At 33.6% G+C, this 21,307-nt stretch overlaps 1 protein-coding gene across 2 annotated transcripts; it reads left to right on the top strand.

Annotated features, from left to right (window-relative positions):
* Positions 1-15: 15 nt before the first annotated feature.
* On the top strand, positions 16-19,896 carry LOC120625214 (DAZ-associated protein 2-like). 2 transcript variants are annotated; one of them, XM_039892202.1, is made up of 6 exons: positions 16-161; positions 7,718-7,810; positions 8,576-8,706; positions 9,334-9,474; positions 10,087-10,205; positions 10,465-19,896. In XM_039892202.1, the coding sequence occupies exons 1-6, from the start codon at positions 146-148 to the stop codon at positions 10,472-10,474; spliced, it is 510 nt and encodes a 169-aa protein (XP_039748136.1). In that variant the 5' UTR covers positions 16-145; the 3' UTR covers positions 10,475-19,896. The 2 variants fall into 2 exon arrangements, with proteins under 2 accessions (XP_039748136.1, XP_039748135.1); XM_039892201.1 differs by having other exon boundaries at positions 9,313-9,474.
* The last annotated feature ends 1,411 nt before the right edge of the window (positions 19,897-21,307 follow it).

The following is a 21,307-nucleotide window of genomic DNA, read 5'->3' as shown; positions in this document are numbered from 1 at the left end:
ATCACTAGTCTCGTTACAAGAAATTAGAATCGAAGAAGCTCATCTGCTACTGCGTTCCTTTAATTGTCGCGAAGTTCTCAAAAATTTAGCAGAATCCTATTCCTTGTGTTAAAATAATATTAATAAACTCGCTATATTTGATATTATGGCAGACAAAAAAGGTATTTATTCGCTTTAATTACTGTTTTCCTTTGTTCGTTTCTCTACTGATGGGTTGACATACGTAACGTCATTTTGCATTGATTTGGAGATTTTGCAATATTATCCACTATATAAACGTTTCTAACAATTCAATATTTCTAAAATACTTTGCAATTAATAGTTTTTACGCGTCGTAATGGTTCGCCCCGAACTGCGATCAATATTCCATATTCAAAATGGACGATCATCTCGACTCTTAAATCTGTTCAAAGGGTGAAATGGGGAGCTCATCTCGTATTCATTTTTCTTTAGTTGCGGATATATGGTCGATTGCTTTAGAATGCAACTGTTTTATCTAAATTTTATTTGCTAGATGAATTACTCAAAGGGTTGGTTTTTCAATTTACAAGTCACTTCTATTATGCCATTTATCCACTTAAAATTAACTACACTGGGATAGTTTTTGTAATGCAATTCAGGATGATATTAATGTTCAAAGTGTAAAGTAAACCTATTAAACTTCATACCTAATCCTCAAAATGAAATGAGAAAGTTCCTTTACATTTGATAAAAGAATTTTTACATACTTGTATTAAAAATTATGAATTGCAATTTTTTTAGATGATTTGGAATCTAGCTAATTGTTGATCAGTTGTAATTCAAAGGTTCCTATGTAAAACAACATGTCTGAGTCTGATATTAGAAATAAGGCTAAAAGTTGAAACATCCATTATTAGGATTAAGATTGTAATTTTCAAGTCTTAAATTAATAGCTTTCAAACATTACTAGGAACTCCAACAATTTCTCTTGACGTAGGTTCGTCTCATAAGATTATTAAAAGATGACAATATCACATCCTTCAATAGATTGGATTTGCTTTTCATATTAGTTATATCCTTCCTAAAAAATAATTGTATTCAACCTTGATGTTACATATGTCAGTCATTGCATTGAATTTTAATATCTTAAGCTTTTATTTAGGTGGCTTCAAACTTTTAGTACAAACTATCTTCTGTAAACCCTTAACCAGGAGTGCAGTTTGTATACTTGCCAAATAATTTGGGCAATAGGTGTAGGTTAATGAAAGTCTATGGGAGCTTAAGTCTGCAGGGCATAAACTCACACCTGCACCACACAGCTCCTCACTATTTGATACTTTTCAATCTGGCAGATTAATCATTTAACTTCCATGCGATTTGTTGTTATATCATAAATTTTCAATTTTAGATTTTATTTCTATTGTACTAGAAGTTTGTGTGACCTAAACTCAAATACTGAAATGCATCTTCAAATTAAAGTGCACCTTAAACTGTGTTTAATACCTCTTTAAAACAGACATCATGTCTCTTCCATCCGTTTCCACAGTGTTTGTTTCTACAGTTGCTCTCACAACACAACATTTGCTAAAATAAAGATTTTTCAAAAATGAAAAGTTTAATGAAATAGGTGGTGTGACTGCAATGAATTTGCCAAAGAACAGATGACATTGTATAATTCAAATTACCAGTACTCCGAAATCCTTGTTGTTGTTTGATGTACGTTTTACTTGAAACAAAAGCTGTGACATGTTTAAGGTGCCCTTAAATATTAAGTCAGTTCAGTATTCATTTATACTCTTATATAAAAACTACTAAGTAATCAACAGGTTTTGATAGTGCTCAGGGTTCAACTAAGCACATTTTGAGTGAAACGTGATTATAATGATGCGTTACCTACCCTCCCTTCCCCCTCACCGCCCCCTCTTCTACAGGAGCCGCAGGGGTGACTCAGCCGTTCTGCGGAGCTCGACTAAGAAAAGTCACTATCATGTAATGACTATACACTAGAATTTTCTTTCTTTTACTTTTTTTTGAAACATAGAAAAGAGAGAACCGGTATTTATGATATGTGCGTAACCGCGTGTGGACGAACGTATGTGTATTTAATTATGATGTAACCCTTGTTCTATGATTTGATTGTTATATATAAAAAACGGAAATTTTTTGCTCACATATTACATAATTCAAAAAGTTTTCTTATCAGTGTGATAAATATATTCCACAATTAAAACTGAGAATTAAATCTATGACTGACATTTGTAAAACAAGTCTACTTAGCCTTAGCTCAGACTTAACTTGAAGTTAAGACACTGATGAGTTTGGTCTTAGCATAAACTCTCTAAGTTAGTATGATAAATCTCAGAATCCTGAATATACCCTAGTCTTAAGAATCCCACAATATTTTCACTGGTTAGCCTTTTTGCTATCAATATCCATCTGTATCTTGTTAATTTTTATTCCCAGACATTATTACATGTCTGGGAATACAGAATACAGAGCTACAGAACTCCCAAACTACAAATCTGAAGGACAAAGAAGTATTTAAAAAAATATCCCAAAAGCATCAGAATATTTGTATATTCTGATGGTTGGATGGAGACATATTATATTAATTTCCATTAACATTCATAGTTTTATACAAAATTCAATAGTCCATGACCTCAAAAGTTTGTATACTAGTAAAACAGGTTATTTTTAACACACAATAATATTGACTGTACCAGTCATTATTATTCATTTCCATTTTATTACATGTAACAAACTACCTGTCCACTTTGGCAATATGAAATTCATATATGTGACAAAGTGCATCAAACTAATTTAAGTACAAATAAAAAATTTATTCAATGAATTCTTACAAACTTTAATCTAAAAAAACCTTACCCCAACACCCCCCTCGTTAAATAAATTACTGTATCATGTTAAAATTAAAGAATAATATTATTTTATTCAATTCTTATTCTATTTCTATTAAAGTTAAATATGTAAAGCAATCGAATCATAGAAACTTATTCAGTGTTTCAGAGTGATTATATTTTATACATAGAAAAATGAAATTGCAATTTTATTTTACTTTTTATAAAACAAATAAAATCTGGAAGGACTGACAATTGAGATGAAGCTAAATGGTTGGCTGTACAGTAGATGTTTTTTGGCTTGAAAATATTTGTATGGACTTAATTAGCAGTCTTTCTAGACACGCTTACAAAAACATAAAGTATAACCACTTGAGTACACCAATAGTTAACACTATATAAATATGGTAAAAAAATTTGACTTAAGCCCTCCAAAATACAAAGTTTTGTCTCTGTTTCTTTTTTATTTTATAAAAAAAGAGACAAGAGTTTTATTTTCATTTTCTATTTTTAAATTGATGTCTTCTCCCTATTTCCTTTTTCTCTCAACGTTTAGTTGTTTCAGCTTATTTTTTTACCTGATTATTATTTTTAACACTAACTTTTCATAAGTAATAGCAACCATTATAAAGAAATATATATTCAAACAAATTGTGTTTGTTACTTAAATAGAATTGGTTTGCTATTATTACCTAATTTTGTTTTGCTAGTGTTTTTGCACATTTTTAAACACTGAGGTTAGACTACCTCATTGTTTTTTAAGACTACCCTTTAATATTTTCAAGTTATTGGGTTGTCTTATAGGTTTTTTTTTTGGTTTTTTAGACTTCCTAAATGCTAACACCTTAGATTTACGTTTTGTAAAATATAAATGATGTTTCAAAGTGAAGAAAACTTACAAAGCTTCATTGCATTTTGAGATTTTCACATCATTTAAATTTTATATTGTGGAATTTTAAAATATTCATCAAAAATTTTAAGATTTCATCACTATTTATATGAATAGATAAAACTTTTAGTTTATTTTTGTAAATTTAAAGTCTTGTCTATAGTTAAGTTTGAGTGTTTACACTAACAAACCAAAAATAAATCAGCTTTCTAAGCCAATGGTGAAACAAAAATCTGATTTATTCAGTTATATTCACAAAAATAATTGTTTACTAATTGTTTTGTTTTTGTGGATATGAAGTACGGTGATGGTAAAATTGATTCAAAGATTGTTGAAATATTTGGGTCATTTTTGATTTTGTATGTCTGTCTACACAGTAAGTTAGGTTTAATATATTTTTTTTTGTGTTGTATATCATCATTAAATATAATAGTGATATGCAATGCTTAAATCTATAGTTGCCTTTTTAAATTTTTTAACAAATTAATAAAACAGGGTGGTTTTATCTTCAATCAAATTGTACAAATCAAATATTTTTATTAATTCATTAAAAAGGCAATATTTCGATAGCCATAATATTTACATGACTAAAAAAAATGTTAACATGAATGACACTTGTTAGTGCGTGTGAATAGATTAAGTACGATTGAAGATAATTTAAATACATACAACTTTATCTTTTATAATCTATCTTCTTTCGTTGACTATGGTGCATCAACCATGACAGAGGTGCATGCGATTACGAGCTTTATTTGAAGGACAGGGAAGTATGCGTTTACGTGTGCTATTTTTTGTATACAAAATATATAATATCTTTAATTTCCCACTAGACGTACTTTTCCACTTATTAACTTTAAACTGGTTAGCTAGCGGTTTCTTTACAGGGCTCAAGATTTATAATGTGGTTGATATTTTTCCCCTTTTAGCAAAACAATAAAAACCTAAGAGTTGATGTTATATTATTATTTTATAATGTAACAGCAGATCTTTTGTCATTATTAACTTAACATTTTTAATGTTTTTATAATTCCTATAGGAGGGTATTTAGAAATAATCGAATTAACATGTTGTAGAGGATTAAGTTATATGTAAATCGTGGTAACCAGGATTTCTTGTGGATTTTTTTACATTTTTTTCATAAAAATTTTGCTGTTTATTAGCAGCCGATACTCTCGCCAGTGATTTCGTTGCTCGAAACAGCGTTTCTTCTTTTTTGTTTTGTACGTTTTAAAGTAGTATTACGTTTAGTTTGTAGCAAATGCATGTGTATACCGAGGGAATGATATTTTATTGAATAGCCATTTTGTGTTTTGTCATTTTGCATGATTCTGTGTCCTTCAACGCACTCATCATAGAATTTGTTTTCAAAACCAGATCTACGCTTTTTTGCACACGCTTCTAGACGAAACAGCAAAATATATGAAGATGTAATTTTTGGTTACGAATATATTTTTGCTAATACATATTATTAAAATATGTATTTGCAATACAACATCAAATCTTGGTACACAGTCTTTTTAGTTAGATAACTTATAGATATAAATTGTTTTTTTTTTCGAGTATGTTCACGACGTTCACCTTTTAAGCGCCATTTTGTGGCAGCCATGTTTATTTAAAGTGCAGCGAATGGCGGTAGCTTATGTCCGGAAGACATCAAAAAGTACATGAACATTTATCTCGATTGAAATATTTGATTATTTACGTTGCGCGGACCAAATATCGTATGCAAGCTCTATTACGTCAAATATTGCGACTCGAGAGTTAATTGACTGTCGAAAAAGCTACTTGCAATATTTTTTCTAGCATATTTTCGAGCTTGAATGCTGATTTTATTCTTGTGTTCCATCTATAGAATTTACACTAAATAATTTTCATAGAAATCGTAACTTTTTAAAACTTATTCAGGCGCCTCAAAGGGGATCTCTATTATGTGTATTTTTGCCGGTGGCAGTTCTCGGTAACTATTGTGACAGCTAAGATTCAAACAGGCGGTAGATAATTTTAATGATTTTACGGGTACTTCTGTAAAATGCCAAACCTTATCGGTTGCATAATCTTACCTCGCAAGCTGCAATCGACAAAACTTGGACTTTTTCATCTATAGTTGGAACGCAACATAACTAGCTATGTTATAAACAAAAAAAAAACTAATGTCTTTTTATAAGGTTCCATATTGTTTGATCATTGTTTTGTTATTTAAGATGTTTTCAAAATGTGGTCACACTGGCTAAATTGCACAGGCTTATAGTTTGTACAATTCATGGTTCTTAAACTCGGCAAAAATCACCTTGGCCATTGTCCCCATCTTTTTTATGGCATCGCAGCACTGAAATGGACGGACAGATTAGAATTATTTAGAATAAACCATATTGAAAGTAGATTAACTAGTATCTGAGCCGAAAATAATCTAATCCTTGTCCCAGATCCTTTCACAATGGTTACCAATAGATAGGTACCAATTATTGGTTCGACCATTATACACTTCAATGGATTGATGTTTAATCTGTTCATCCGTTTGCAGCTATATAGGCCACATTTGGAGGGATTAATTAAAATATTAATTTAGATAATGTTAAAATGTCAATCCAAAAGTGAGTGTGGCCACTAGTCAAGGAATGCAATGTAAATAACATTTGGTAGGTATTTCAGCACTAGCACACCGTGTTGAATCGTGTATAACCTACCAAATAGACGGTACTACAATTAAACACTTAATTGTAGTGTTTGTCTGCCACTTTTCCATAAGGTTTTCCAAGTGTCAATACTGGAAATACCCAAATGTGGTTATGTATTGCGTTGTATGGGCATAGCTTGTCGTTAACATTGGCGCTAGTGTGCATAGATAATACGAGTTAGCGTTTTTTTTTTGTTCAAAAAAAAAGTTGTATTTTCTATGCTTAAACGGCGTTATTATAGTTGCTGTAGAAAATAGCGTTAAAATGTTTTCTGCCAATAACTGCTCATTTCTACTATATTATTTAATTTGGCAACTTATAATAGCGTTGGCACACGGCGTCACGCGTGAATGCTCGGGCTTGGGTTGAGGCGCGCAAACGCGCGAATAGCCTGACCGATGAATAGCAAAAAACAAAATATTTTGAGCCTTTCATGGATGTAACTAAGACTAAATAATAATTTAAAATAAACTTTATATTCATTGTGCTACAACTTTTTTAATTAAAAATTTATAAAAAAATCTGTAAATAACAAATATTATTTAGTCATTGATTTCGCACATAATAGGCAACACTTTATGTATAACATCCCAACCTGCAATTTAATCGTGTTGCTATAATCGACAAAGCAACCAGAAATATTCACACTAATTAATTTCACTTGGCCTGCTATATTTATAATGTGACATAAAAAAAGAACGATATAAAATAATCTTGATTTTTGTTCAAAGTTTTTCTGACTTCATGACGTCATTTATTCACGCATTAAATATGTTTCAATCTTTGTGTTTACATTTTTTCTGAATAAATGACTTCATTTATTCACAAAAATTAATCTAATTTCACTACACTCGTTTTGGTCCTTAATTTCGCGAAGTAATTCATAAACAGTAATTTTGCAGTAAGTTACCTGTTCACTCATGCAAGATATTGATACATACACAGCTGATATTATCACCGAAATCGAAAATCGAAAGTTTCTTTTTTAACTAACTTAACAGAAGTTACGAAGTTATGTAATAGATCTTCTAGGCAAGTGCGATCTTACGTCATAATTGTTTTTCATCTGGCATTATTATCGTCAAATGTAAGCCTATACACATTTTTATAAAAAAAAAACACCTGGAAACGGCTAATTAATTCGCCTTCTATTCAGTTACCAACTGTGTTGAATATTGGCACACATGGGGCCCCACATTAAGTAGCAAGTATTCGGTCACATACGCAATATTTCTGGTAGTTTGTCCAACGTGCATCCATTAGAGTGCTCAGTCATTGCTCGCGTCGGTCAGGTCGTCGGCTTCTCCGCCGGCGGCTAATGGTTCGAGTTGTTGCAGTGACCCCCCCGCTTGGCGCGTACCCCCAGCCGCAGCCGCCGCAAGGCCCCTTTTTACCCGCACCGCCTCACCAGGCCGCACCGCAGTATGGAGGTTAGTGGACACATAACTTAAACTCACTCACATACGGTAAGTACTCTAATACTTAGAACATTGTTAGTGGATGTGCATGCTTGCAATCATGGTTTCGTAGTCGAGTAGGAATCAAGACGCAGCGCTGCATCGTCGAAATAACATATGACGTAGGTAACAAGATGTATATCTTGTTTTATAACAAGAATGCAAGTAGTGAATTTGAAAAAATTAAAAACGGTAGCAAAAAAATTGTGTGATATAATATGTAGATATACATATTATAAAATACTCGAGGGCGACTCTACGATCGATTGTATCATACGTCAGGTAAGGACCGCATCTTTGCCTACGCTTGTTTTTCACCCCGGTCTTCCAAGCCAAGTATTTCTGCATTCCCTGCATTGCTAAGTTCTCGATTACACTTTTTATATTAATATATTAATTCAAAAGGAATGTATCCTTTTGAATTAAAATAATAATAATCATAAATGCTTTAATTCAGGCCAAATACCCATGGCTACGGGTTAAATGCTTGTTGGTGAATTCAGGGTGCCAAATCTGAGATATAGTTATTCAGTATTGCAAACAAATTTCTAGCAAACATTGTTCAATTGCAAACTCTTTGAGAGTGTGCGATGTAAAGTCAACATGTGCTGAAGAAAGTGTATTTTGGTAGTCGCAGATCTTAATATCAAAGATAAATGTTCACGCTTGCACAAAATAATGGAATTATCGCTTTAATGGAATATTTAATTTGAAATTGTTTTAAACCCACCATTGCAGTAGCGGGTGGCTCCCCGTACGGAGTGACGTTTGGAGGCGCGGGAGCTGGCGCAGGAGGGATGTACGCTCCGCCGCCATATGACCAACTGCAGCATCACCAGGCTATTCCAGCTCTTAGCCAGCAGCTACCCGTGAGTAAAACGTACACTAGCCCGTCAAGTACCACCCATACTATCACACCATTAAACAGTTCTGTACACCTACATTACCGCCGTTATCATCTGATCATAATTCTGGTCATAATTTGCTCGGCCTAGCTCACACTCATTAGAACCATTAGAAGAATTGCTGACGTTTATTTGAGGAACGTACAGTACAGTGAGAGTTAAATATTTTGTACGGGGCTAATTCTAGCAACCTGTTCCCTAGGGCCATTGGCTACTACCCTAAGCAGTACGACCCGTATTGTCAAACCTTACAGCTGCCTTCTATACAACTTGCTCTATTTGACATTATTACTTACTTTAGTATGGTGCCTGAGAGAGTACTAGTCTACCTACCTAACCATTAACTAATGATGCGTCATTGGTTTATCTCATTAACTATTCTTTAAGAGCTACAGTTATACAACCATGCAGGAACATTGAAAATCGCAAGAGTGGTTTGAAGTTATAAGGGAAGTAAGCATAGCTAGGAAAACATAGGATTTTATAATTTTTGTTATTTTTGTTTGCCATGATTACTTGTAATTGACCCATAATATTTTCCATTTGTGGTATGTTTGTGGCCCGTCTTAGTACCCACAAAATGTATCGCAGATGTACAGCCCGGCGGCCGCGATGTACGCCGCGGCGGCCGGTTACCCCGGCTACATCGGCTACCCTGTGCAATACTATCCGTACTACCAGACCATCCAGCAGCCGTCCATCCAGCCGCTGCGCCCAACCATCATGATACCCGTGAGTTAACATGTTTTAATTCTTTATTGATTTTCGTTCCCGAAAGGTTATCTACTGGAAACTGCAGGAATAATAATGCCTTGGCTAACATCATTATTCTTCCGTCAATTCGGTGTCTTACAAGATAATGTAAAAGAGAACGGGCAACAGCGTACTATTTGCCACTACTACCAACTACTGCGAGACCTTTAGTCCAGAAGTGGGTATAGGCTATTGATTGATATGATGATACATCATTATCGATTGTCTCTTTGTCATGGTCATTGGTCTGTTCGTCTGGCTCTTTTGTTGTAATCAATATAAGCCTTATTAATGTTTCACTGCCACTTTGGTTGTTCTAAAGATGGTTAGGTATTGGATTTCTCCGTTAAGAACGAGGAGTTTGGCGTTGGCCACCCCTTTATTTATAAGAGCATATTTAGCCGTCAGAGCTAGTTATATTCATTAACATGTAATAATCGTTAAAGCCCTCATTGTAGTGAGTGAAAACTTTAACATCCCATCCTTTTACGACTGACTTTAGCCCAGCAGTGGGACATTGATAGGCTGAGGATGATGACGATGATACATTTGGATTGCAAGAACTTCAATGGTACGCATGTTGTTCCTCAGAATGGCTTCGAGGCTGGCGGTCGGTTCGAGGGGCTTGCGCAGACTCTGCTGCCCCCCGCACCACCCGGCGTGCCCCCCTCCCCCGCGCACCTGGCTGCGCTACAGCCGCACCAAGTGCTGTGAGTACACACAAACAATTAACACTAGAAAACTGTAGGTGAAAACGCTGCTGCCACCATTTAACGAACCCCGCTCACCAGTAAGACAGGGCAAACACAAAAATACTTATTTTTGTGTTAGTTTATCTCCTATTTGACGTAGTTTTGTTTTTGGCAGTTGCTGCCATATATAACGAAAAGATACTTTACTTTAAGAATACTGAATTTCAAACAGGTTCCGTGGTTCCATTATTAAGGTCTGCAACCATTTCAATTCCAGGTGGCGTTAAACCAATGAGCGGTCGCGATCGCGGCATCGGTGACCATTGACCGGCGGATGGCACTTCAATCTCGTCTATACTAGCAACACAACAAAACAAGGATCAAAATGGGGTAACACTCGAATATTCTTCTGTAAACCTTTCCTATCCAGTGCAACTTTTAACTAAGTTATTACAAGTGTTTAGAATTAACCAAATTATTATAATAAAGATAACGGATTGTAAAAACTGCCTAAAGCAGAATTTTCAGTATATCAAAAAATACTTCTCTGAGGCAGTCTGCATTAAACTTAAGAAATTTATAACATATTATACTTAATTTTTTTGATTGAGAAGAAAAAATTTCGACTTATATTGTTCTCACCATGCAAAGTTCTAATAAAGACCTTTGCATACCATATCATTTCAATAACGAATCTACTCAAAATCTAGAATCACACATGGTGAGTTTTTTGTCCTGAGACAAAGTAACTTGTTTGAAATGTATGTGTAAGTATTATACGGGTCCACTCGTCGTTAGAACGACAAAAACAATTTACTTTATGTCATGAGGAATAAAACTCACATAAAAATTTAATTTGAGTAGAGTAAGTGTGAGTGTGTAATCTTGAATTTATATGACTCGCTAACAACCCCTATTGCAGTCCTTTCTTATAATAAATAGCACACAAAAATAAATGTTGCCATTGAAAACCAAAAATCCATAAACCTGCGTTTTTCTATCGCAAACTTTGTTAAAGAATATTTAAAAGTTATTATTTTCTTTGAAGAAATACAAACAGACACTTGTTAACATTTTTTCTTTTCAAATATTGTGTCGAGTAGTGTCTCAAAAGCAAAATCTATGTTGTAATGAGTAATTAACTGTAAGTCTATAAGATTTGTATGAAAATCATATCTTGTTTGTTACACATTTTGGAATCTCAAAATAATGAAAAAATATTCCTTCTACCTAATTGTTCCTACATATTTTTATATGTGAAAAAAATGAACTCATGAACTACTTAAATATCGTGCAAAATTGATTTAACATTAAAATGAAAAAAAAAAATTAATTGAATTAAATAGCATTTTGACGTATCATTAATGTAAATTTATAATTTTGGATTGCAATAAAAAACAGCCCCATTTATCGAGACCTCAATGTAAAACGTAACATATATAAAAAGACGCCTAAAGGTGTGTTCCGTCGGTGAATATCAATCTTAGCCGGTTAATAATGACTGTGATGTGTTAGATAATGTTCGCCACTTGACCGATTTGAAAAAAAATAGGTCGTGTATTGCTCTCTATTATTAATCGTGCCTTTAAATCAAAATTGGCATCAGAATTTCTTGCCCGACTAAAAAAAATTAACGACTTCTAGATTAAAAGGAATTTATCTTGTTTTTATATCATGTACCAGTAATAGGTCTAAACATTCCAAAGAAGAGATGCAATGAACTTGTCATGAAATGTTTACTCCACTTATATTCTAAAAAGAAGCACACATGGTTTTCATTTATTTCTTTATATTTTTACGCTTTGTTGTTTCCTATATAAAACACGAGAGCTATAATAAAATAACATTATAAATAAAACTTATAATGGATTAAAAATACTATCACGGGATTTAGACTATTAGATATATTTTTTTTTACCTAGAGTGTATTACTTCATAAAATGAAATTCTGTTATTCAAAAATTACTTCAATTAATGTTCATGAACCTACTTTATAGCAAAAATGACTTCATTTAATCTAAAAATGAGATCATTTCAACAAGTGGCTAACATTAAGGAAGGCCGAGACAAGTCTCAGCATAGTATTAAAGCGATTTCGCTCTACGATAATTATATTATGATAATTCAAATTTTATGCTGTTTGTGTGATTCAGTCAGAATTTAGCGTCACGGAAGTTAAAAAATTGTACGTCTACTGTGTAGAGCCTTAATTCGTTAAAATGTGACGCCTAAATTAACAGTTAATGTTGATGTGTCAAAATATACGTCGTGCGTATTTGTTACAGTTTTAATTTAAAATCTTTATTACGCAATAAAAGTTTGTGACATCATCTTTAAGGCTCTTTTTGCTATGTGTTGTTAAGTTTGAATATCAGGGAATTGAACACATCGATTTTGATAAGTCACCGTAAGATCTACGTCTTACTTTCAACTTGCGTGACGCGAGGTAATGCTTGTGAAAGCATATTTGAATATCATTTGAATAGGTTTTTACAAGTATATTGGGATAGATGTCCATTGCTGGGCATAGGGTCTTACGTATTCCCGTTTCTGCCCAGTAAGTGGGGGCGTCTACTAATGCTGCGATCTGGTGGCAGTCAAAGTACCAACCCTTGACGTCCAATGACCACCGGTCCAACATCTCATTGCCACTTCAGCATCGTTCTGACTTTCGTTATGATAGTTAAGAAACGAGTTGCTTTGAAAGTGTTCTACATATCAATACTACACACTCCTAAAAATGTAATTGAACTGTTTTGGGGTGTAGCTGTTAAAATTGCACTGAAAATATAGTATTTTTTAAGATCCCCAGTAACAATATTAGTAACGCTGTCAACTTGTCAGCTTAAATAAAATAGAACCATTGCTTTTGGGATCTTCGGATTTTTCTTGACAAGTGATACATAAACAATATGTTTTTAATACAATTATCTATTCCATGGTTCCATGTCACAAATCTGAAAGAATATCGACTCGCAAACAGCATAAATTTCTCAAAACATTAGTTGTAGTTATATAAATGAGAAGTGTAATGCCATTGCGCATAAACTTGTGCGTGTGAGGATGATGTCCCTCAATTTGTATATGGTGCGGGCACAGAACATGTAACGCGAAATAATTCAAACAAAATCCAGTTACTGGTCATGATTAATACCAAATTTGATTTGACTGAACACGCGTGGCGTGTCAAGTGCCTCGTGCCGTTACTCTCGTTTTGATAATTAATACATATTATATAGTCGTATATGTGTATTTATTTATATGGGATTAAGTCGAGCGCAAACTTCGAAATATAAAAAAGCCATGTACTGTTTATGTCAGAATAGGATTTGTATGTACGCAATTCTCGTTTTTGAGTATCCAAACAAAAATATCGAAGTAAACCTTATCAACCTTGTTTTTAATCTCAAATTCTTCTATGTTTGTTTATGTCAACCAGCGCCCTTGAGATAACGTTTGTTAATAAAAGAAAATCAGCACTACATAATTTGCGACTCGAAGCAAGTAGTATAAGGTAAATTTACCTTGACGTTTTAGTGCTGCGATACTCGAAAAAAAATCTTTATCGAAGATATCCTTTAGAAGCGAAGATTTTTTCATGGCAATAGTGTGTAAAGGTAAATTTGTGGTGTATAATGTATGGTGGTGCCCGTGTATTTTGTGAGTATCCCGTGGTGACTTCATTTATGTAAACATTCATGTGGTCACTAAACACATGCTGATAGCAACATGCATCCTATACAAGCACCGTCTTATTTTTGTGCGATGGCCTTAGCGATGCTCAGACAATGAAGCATGAATTAAAATATTAGCTCGCCCGCTATAAAATCTTCGCTTCAATAATAAAAAACGTTATTCGAATACATATACGTATTTTGTATACAAGGTGATTTATTTGCTCACTTGCATCGACAGCCCTTTACCCCGAGCAATATTCAAAATGTATTCAGTTTACTGCACCGGTTATATAAACATAAAATATGTCCAGTAACCGAAACGAGTTAGATGCCTAAGCCGCACCACACTTGTTGCGTGTTTCTTAGTGCCACACTATTGAAGATGTCGTTGTAAGATGAATAAATAGTTACTCTGTATGCTTAACATTTGTATGAAGGTTAGTTCTAACAGAATCTCAGCGTGCGTGCGCCTTTCTAGTTGTAAACTCGTTATTTTTGCGATTCTTTGTTGGATATATATAGGCCTTTGAGTAATAATTTACTATGTACTAGATCGAGTTCAATGAAACCTATGTGTACTAGCACACAGACAGCTTAACTTGCTATCCGAGATATGGGAAACGCCAATTTTCTAAACACGAGCCAAAACTGAGATTATCCCATCAAACATATAATCTTGATCTGTACAATAATATGGTAACCTTAACTTTTAGCAACTGTCTTATAATGTATACAATCTTTTCATAACTTATAAGCAAATGTGTTGGAAAGCATATAGTAAGTCAACTTCTTAATACGGTCCTCATTGAGAGTACCGACACGCAAGTAAAGCCAGGTCGGCCTACCGCTTTGTCTTGTCGGGCTTGTCTTGTCGAGTTTACTCACTATATATACAATATATTAAATGTATGTTTTTATTATTTTGTTAAATATATTTTACCTATTATAATACAAAAAGATTACGTACATTATAACACAGCTACAGGCAAGAATATTGGATATAAGAATAACGTAACAAAACTAGCACCCAGTATATTATTATAAAGAGGATTATGATTGTGAATATTCTATTGCTTTTTTTTTTACTAACACTCATAGCGTTTTGAACGTCTTTCAGAGGTATGTGTGCCTAGTGTGGGAAGTACTGCCTACTTGAGAACAGTAGTATCACTAGATAACCCTCTTTCGATTCAAATCTTTGTTAACTTCCAAGCGATCGATCCAAGAGCAACTATTCAGTTAAAAAGTCTTGCACCAGGCATTCATTTTGAGATAGAATAATCTCAAAATGAATGCCTGGTGCAAGACTTTTCAACTCGGGGAAGCTTACCCAATCATGGCAACATCTCACGTAGACAAATAACGTTTTCGAGTGTTTTTCTAATATCGACACTGTGGGAATCAAATAAAGCTTATCTTCCTTGTCTTAAAGTTTAATATCGCGCACGGAAGCGCTAGCTGAACGTTTGTAAAATGAAAATCGATACTACAGGATTTAAGATTCTAAACGAGTAATAACATTTACTTTGACTTTATAGTGTTTCGATATTTGCATTGCAGTCTTATGTGCATTTTTACGTTAAATTTTGACACTTCACACAGGGTTCGTTCACAATTTTGACGTCATAAAATGTGGTTAGATGTGAAGATTCAAATGTAATGGAGAATTAGGCACCTGATGAAATTATGGTGAAGCGTGGGTGATTAATAAAAGAAAAAGCTAAAATTCTTAAGAATATCCATTAACATAGTGAATATATACAGAGATGGGACATGATTTAGTATTAGATGGCTGATTTTAAGCTTAAAAGTGCTACAGTGAAATTTATTCTACCTATTTTCACCCCTATTGCATACACATAAAAAAAACTTTAGATTTGTAACAGAGCTCTGAAGACATTGAAATTTTCACATTATTTACGATATTTTGGGACAAAAGTGATTGCTAAACCAAAACTTCCTTTATATTCTTATTCTTTATAACCCTACGATTTATTGAATATTTTAAATTTGGATGGTAGAGTTAGAGCTTTGTAATTAGTAATTTTTTTAAACAACAACAATCTTTATTTGTACGTTAATAGGGATGAAAATCGCGTACCCTTAACAAAACGATTTCCAAATTGTATAAATTGTTAGAAAGAGGAAGGTTATGCAAATCTTTAATAGGCTGTCTCTTTCTTGCATTAACATTTTAATTGTTATTCTTTTTTATACCTCTGAATATTCTTATACATGGTGTTTCTGATACGACTTCATTGAATTTATAAAAAGCTTAAAGCACTTCAAATATAACAATGTTGATCTGATCAGATACACCATATATACCTTGGTATATCTTTTTGATTATTATTATTATTATATTATATTGAGTATATAATATTGTTTTGTTAATGAAAATCATGTTTACTTTAAGTAATGGAAAATAAATGTCGACTCAACTTTAGAGCAACATTTCGAGAAAAAAAATCTGTTATTTTTTTAATTGATAGCTGACCAACACCAATGCTTAAAAACAAAAAGTTTAAAACTCCTATCATTATTTATAACCTTGGTAACTGTACGCTTGGATGCATTTCGTGCGTCGTGCTGCGTGTGTGATCTTAAAATGACCGTTAAAAGTAAGAATTCGGTAATTTGCTAGCGAAAAAGCCAATTTGTTAGTGCTTAACGTCCGAATAAAGCAATTGAAATGACGGTATATCTAGTTTTAAGTGAGGACGTACATAATATTTTCTTTGTAAGTTTTTATACACTGCGAGTAACCATCTGAAAAAAAACGTATGTTCTCCGGACAGGCTTATGGACCAATGAAATTTACCAGTCGAAATTATAAGCATTCGTTTCCGAATTACTCTTATCGCAAAGATCTCGGAAAATGCGCCAGATGGCATTTTTTCCATACATTTTAACAACAAGAACAATAAATATATATTAAACTTGAAAGTTGACAGTCAACACTATCGGCATTCCGAACTTAGAGTTTACTTAGATACTCCGAGCATAGCCCTCTCCAGCGCCCACTGAGTTTTGTGTTTTTATAAGATGAATAGTTCAGGTAGTTAACCTTGGAAGGGATAGTTCTCAATGGCGACACTGCTCGAAAACTGATCTTCGAGCAAGGCTCAAATATATTTTATCTCGTAAATCTGACGCTTATACTTAGATAAACTGTTGTGAAGAAGAACGAAGTTTGACGTCTTGAATTGTAGTTTAAAGTGTAGTCCTAATTTTAATTACATAAAACGTAAAGTTGGCCAGAGTCATTTTTTCTTAGAGAGTGAGGGACAAACTGAAACGTCCAACTTGCGTACGGCCAGAAACAAGCCTGCGCAGTGGGTCTTGTGATATGAGTGGTTGCACTGGACGCTACTGACCCAAATTGGACTTTGGCTTAACATACAATCAGAATGATTTTTTTAACTATACTATACTATACTATAGATAGCTCATTTATTTATTTATACTATACAATAGACAGCTAAATGAAATTTTTACCTGATGTCATTAATACTTGAACTTAAGTATAGATATTATATCACTTTGTTTAGGCAAAGACGGTCCAATTTTAGTTCGGCCAAGTTAGGCGCTCTGCAACGTAGACACTCTTTGTTTTCGACACTAGACACGGCAACCCGAAAATGCACTATGTACTCTATTAATTCCACGCAGAAGCAGAAACTATGTATATATCCGTATGGATATATGAGATTGTTTTGATGATCATATTTTGTATCCTAATGTTTAAAGTACATACAAGGTTTCTTTTCGAATCTTGCCAATTTTTCTGAGATTGCTATGAATCGTTACTATTACCTATGAAATATAAACCATGTTTAAGTTTTTAATCTCATTACCACTAAAAAACATAATGTGTCGCAATTACAGCAAAATTCATGGTCAAAGCTGTTGGTTGGTTGGTCAAAATATACCAAGAGTTTTTAATAAACTTTACTATAAAATGTTTGCTTGCGTTTTTATTAAAAAAGTTTTTTTTTGGCCGAGTCTGAGATTCTAATCGATGAATTGTCAAAACTACCATGACTTATGTAATAATATTAATAACGTACCGTTTAACTGATTTCTTAGTCTTTATTTTAAAATATTGCCAAGTTTCAAAAATTAACCCTGTATATGTTGTAAGTCAGTTAATCCCCCTTATTCTTACTAAAAAAATTGCTCCACACAAATATCCAATTGCCGTAATCGGGCTATGCCATGGTGTCTACGTTTACGCAGTGCCTCACTTTAAATAAGGGTATATTTTAAAACTAATAGTGTAAAATGGCTTGAGTTTTAAGTTTTGAGTGGCTGAAACTTGTTCACTGGAATATCGAACGCATTTGATATTTGGGGGGTATTTTCAAAAAGCATGCTATTCCGGTCCCCATAAATGGGGACTTGTACATTTTCATTTGATGAAAAAAGACATTCGGCTAAACAGTTCGTAAAATTATGCTGTTGGGGTTGGAAATAATACTATAACGCCTGCCAATGATATGAATTATGGAGTATCGATCGACCGGCTAAGCCCTGTAGGTGTTAGTCTGCTTGTGAGAAGTGCCCCCACTGTGCATATAATGTACTAATTTTAAAATTACATGATATAAATGTTAGATGAACAGAGTACAGTTGGTTCGCCTTTTGGATTTGAATGTATATCAAGCATAAGTGAACCAGTTTCGTTTACTCGATAACGCAAGGCTCCACATAAAATAACTCCTAAATTTGATTACCATTTTGAGGAAGATTTCTTGAACTTAAAATAGAGTTACGACGGTACCAAACGAGTCTTGGATGAGAACATAAAACCGCATTTTCTTGTTGATATCACTTCAATAGGTACCTTCCAATCATCTACAATACCTTTCCAATTCATTCTACTTTGAAACGAAACACTATAACTTCAAAGTAAAATGAACTTAATGCTTCTTGTTTAAGAGTGCATTTTTATTAGAGGATAAAGCACTATCTATCACCATAACACCCACATTAGGAGAGCCACCATGGTAGATGAAAGAAGGAAACTACATGAAGGATTTATTATAATTGTTTAGTGTTACAAAAATGGGGTATACTATTATAGCTTAAAGCTGAATTATTAAAGCCAGGTAATAAGCCTCCTCAACATTTTGTACTCGTCTAGGATTCTCAAATAGGTGTACAGCTGAGCAAATACCTTGCTTCATGAACGAGTACAATCATTACTCTGATTTTGGAAGTGACTAGAGGTACCATTATAAAATAAAATTAGAATGTAACTTTAACGATAAGAACGCATGCGGGATGCGTTAGATTCTAAAGGTCTGCCATGATACTGATGAATTTGTTTTGTATATCGGCTGAGATGAAAATGCAAAAAGTCTTAAATTACCTAATACTAATTTTTATTTCACAGACTCTGTTAGGAGCCTCTAAACTTGATAGTAATGTAGGTTAATTTTACAAATACAAATAACCGTTATTTATACTCCGTAGACAATTTATGTCTCACTAATTGTTCTAATGTGTAGGAGCCTTTATACTTTAGCCATAAGTAGTATTTCTTGTTTAGGGTAGTTCCTATTTATGCTATGGAACATGACGTCATCGGATAACCAGTCTATAAAAGGATTAGATTCTTTTATTTTTTCCGTAGAACTAAAAACTTTGATATTATCCAGGCTAACTACTCAGTTATGTGACAGTTGGATCATAGTTTTGAAAAGATCTTGAGCAGTTTTATAAATTGAAAAATTTGAAATTTGAAATTGTATACAATTTAAAATTTAAATAAACTAAGAAACAGATAAAAAATATTAATTTGTGTGATGTCATTACGTTCCATAGACCAAATGGGAAGTAGGTACTCTACTTTTTGATAGTATAAGGTATGCCGATAGTAATAAAGTGTAAAGCGGTTTGAACTGTGTCCGTTGCAACTTGCAGTAAGCGTAAGTGTGTATTGCTCAAGCGTGGGGGTTTGCGGACGGAGTTGCGTGCAATATATAGCATAATTATTATTTTGTTTCCAATAAAATATTAAAATATGACATTGTTTTTATTTGTTCCAACCTCAGCCTACTAATGTTCCACTGTTGGGAAAAGACGTATCTCGTAGGTACAGGAAACTGTGGTTTTCTTACCCGCTGGTACATTTATTTGAAAGAAAACTAATAATGACAGAAGCAAAGAAACCCTACCCTAGAAACTACTGTTTGCAGCATGCACTAGCATGACTATGCAACGCTAGGTCTCTGATTTAAATAAACTTTATTTAACTAGATAGTATATTAAAACTTTCAATGTATTAGATACCTTTTTTCTATTGCCGTAGAAGGGCGAAAGATAAAATTTTTGAAAAGATTTTTATCTTGAAGTATAACTTCTAACGCGTGTAAAGTAAACACACTTTTTTTACAGCGGCCGGACCGTAGTCCTACAAGGCAGGGTAGTAAATTATATTGATGTGTCTGAGGCCGTAAATGGCCGCGGCAGCGGGCGTAAATGGGTTAACAAACCGACATCGAATTAACAGCCGGTCTCTAGGATCGATCAATCTAAGCTTAAAACCGAACTTGAGAACTTATTCTTAGCTCGATGTCGATTTATTAATAATGGCCGTAAACGTGTGACACTTGGGAGTGATTTTCATATAAAGATAGTTTATTTTTCCTTAGGTTGATAAAAATATTGAGTCTAGTCTCAAAATTTTCGCGAATTTTATTCCGGAAACAATATAATTAATGACGATTATTGCCCAAGAAATGTTTAAGTAGCCTACTTATCTTATCTTTGGTTTCAATTTTAACTAAGAAATTTTGCAGTTAGAACACAAGTTTTCTCCACGACATTTGATATTCCTTCAATTTATAAGCTTTATATAGTCATGTATTGAACTTTTGTTTGTTAGACTTTCTTTCGGGCAGCGATCCACCGAATCCATTAAACTGGCAAAGCCGTCCTACATTCATACTCTACACCAAACAGACCTTTGGCAATGTACCATCTACGCACGTATTTTAAAGTCAACATCTGAGGAGCGAAACGTGCGTAGAGGGTAGGTTCATTGTCGAAAATCTGTTTGGTGTGGAGTATAAGGATTAAAAATATTATAAATTACACCATACAGATTCTCCTGCTTTTCGCGGAGTAAATAAATCCTGAACTATCGATACATAAAAAATGGGTCTACTTCTTGCTTGTGAAAAAAAAACTTTTCCACGGAGACCTGGGAATTTCCCGGGTACCTTTTTGCAGGATATAAAGTTGTTCTATTTCGGACTATCGTAGCTAATTTCATCAATATCCGTGAAGCTGTTCTGAATTTATTAAGTAAAGAAAAAGTATACAAATTTTCACGTTCATACCTATGTAATCCTTACATAAGGTGCCTACCAACTGCCTCGTTGATCTGGTGGTTAGCATGTTGAACCACGAATCACGAAGTCCTGGGTTCGAATC

The sequence above is a fragment of the Pararge aegeria genome, chromosome 7, assembly GCF_905163445.1.
Source record: "Pararge aegeria chromosome 7, ilParAegt1.1, whole genome shotgun sequence".
Taxonomy (NCBI): domain Eukaryota; kingdom Metazoa; phylum Arthropoda; class Insecta; order Lepidoptera; family Nymphalidae; genus Pararge; species Pararge aegeria.
Note: the sequence above shows the minus strand (reverse complement) of the source record. Positions and strands in the feature narration are given on the sequence as shown.

Bases quoted from the DNA above. Each gene is read 5' to 3' on its own strand.
- LOC120625214 (XM_039892201.1), top strand. The intron at 7,811-8,575 runs GTTAGTGGACAC...CCACCATTGCAG, and splicing joins GGCCGCACCGCAGTATGGAG to TAGCGGGTGGCTCCCCGTAC. The intron at 8,707-9,312 runs GTGAGTAAAACG...GGCCCGTCTTAG, and splicing joins CTCTTAGCCAGCAGCTACCC to TACCCACAAAATGTATCGCA.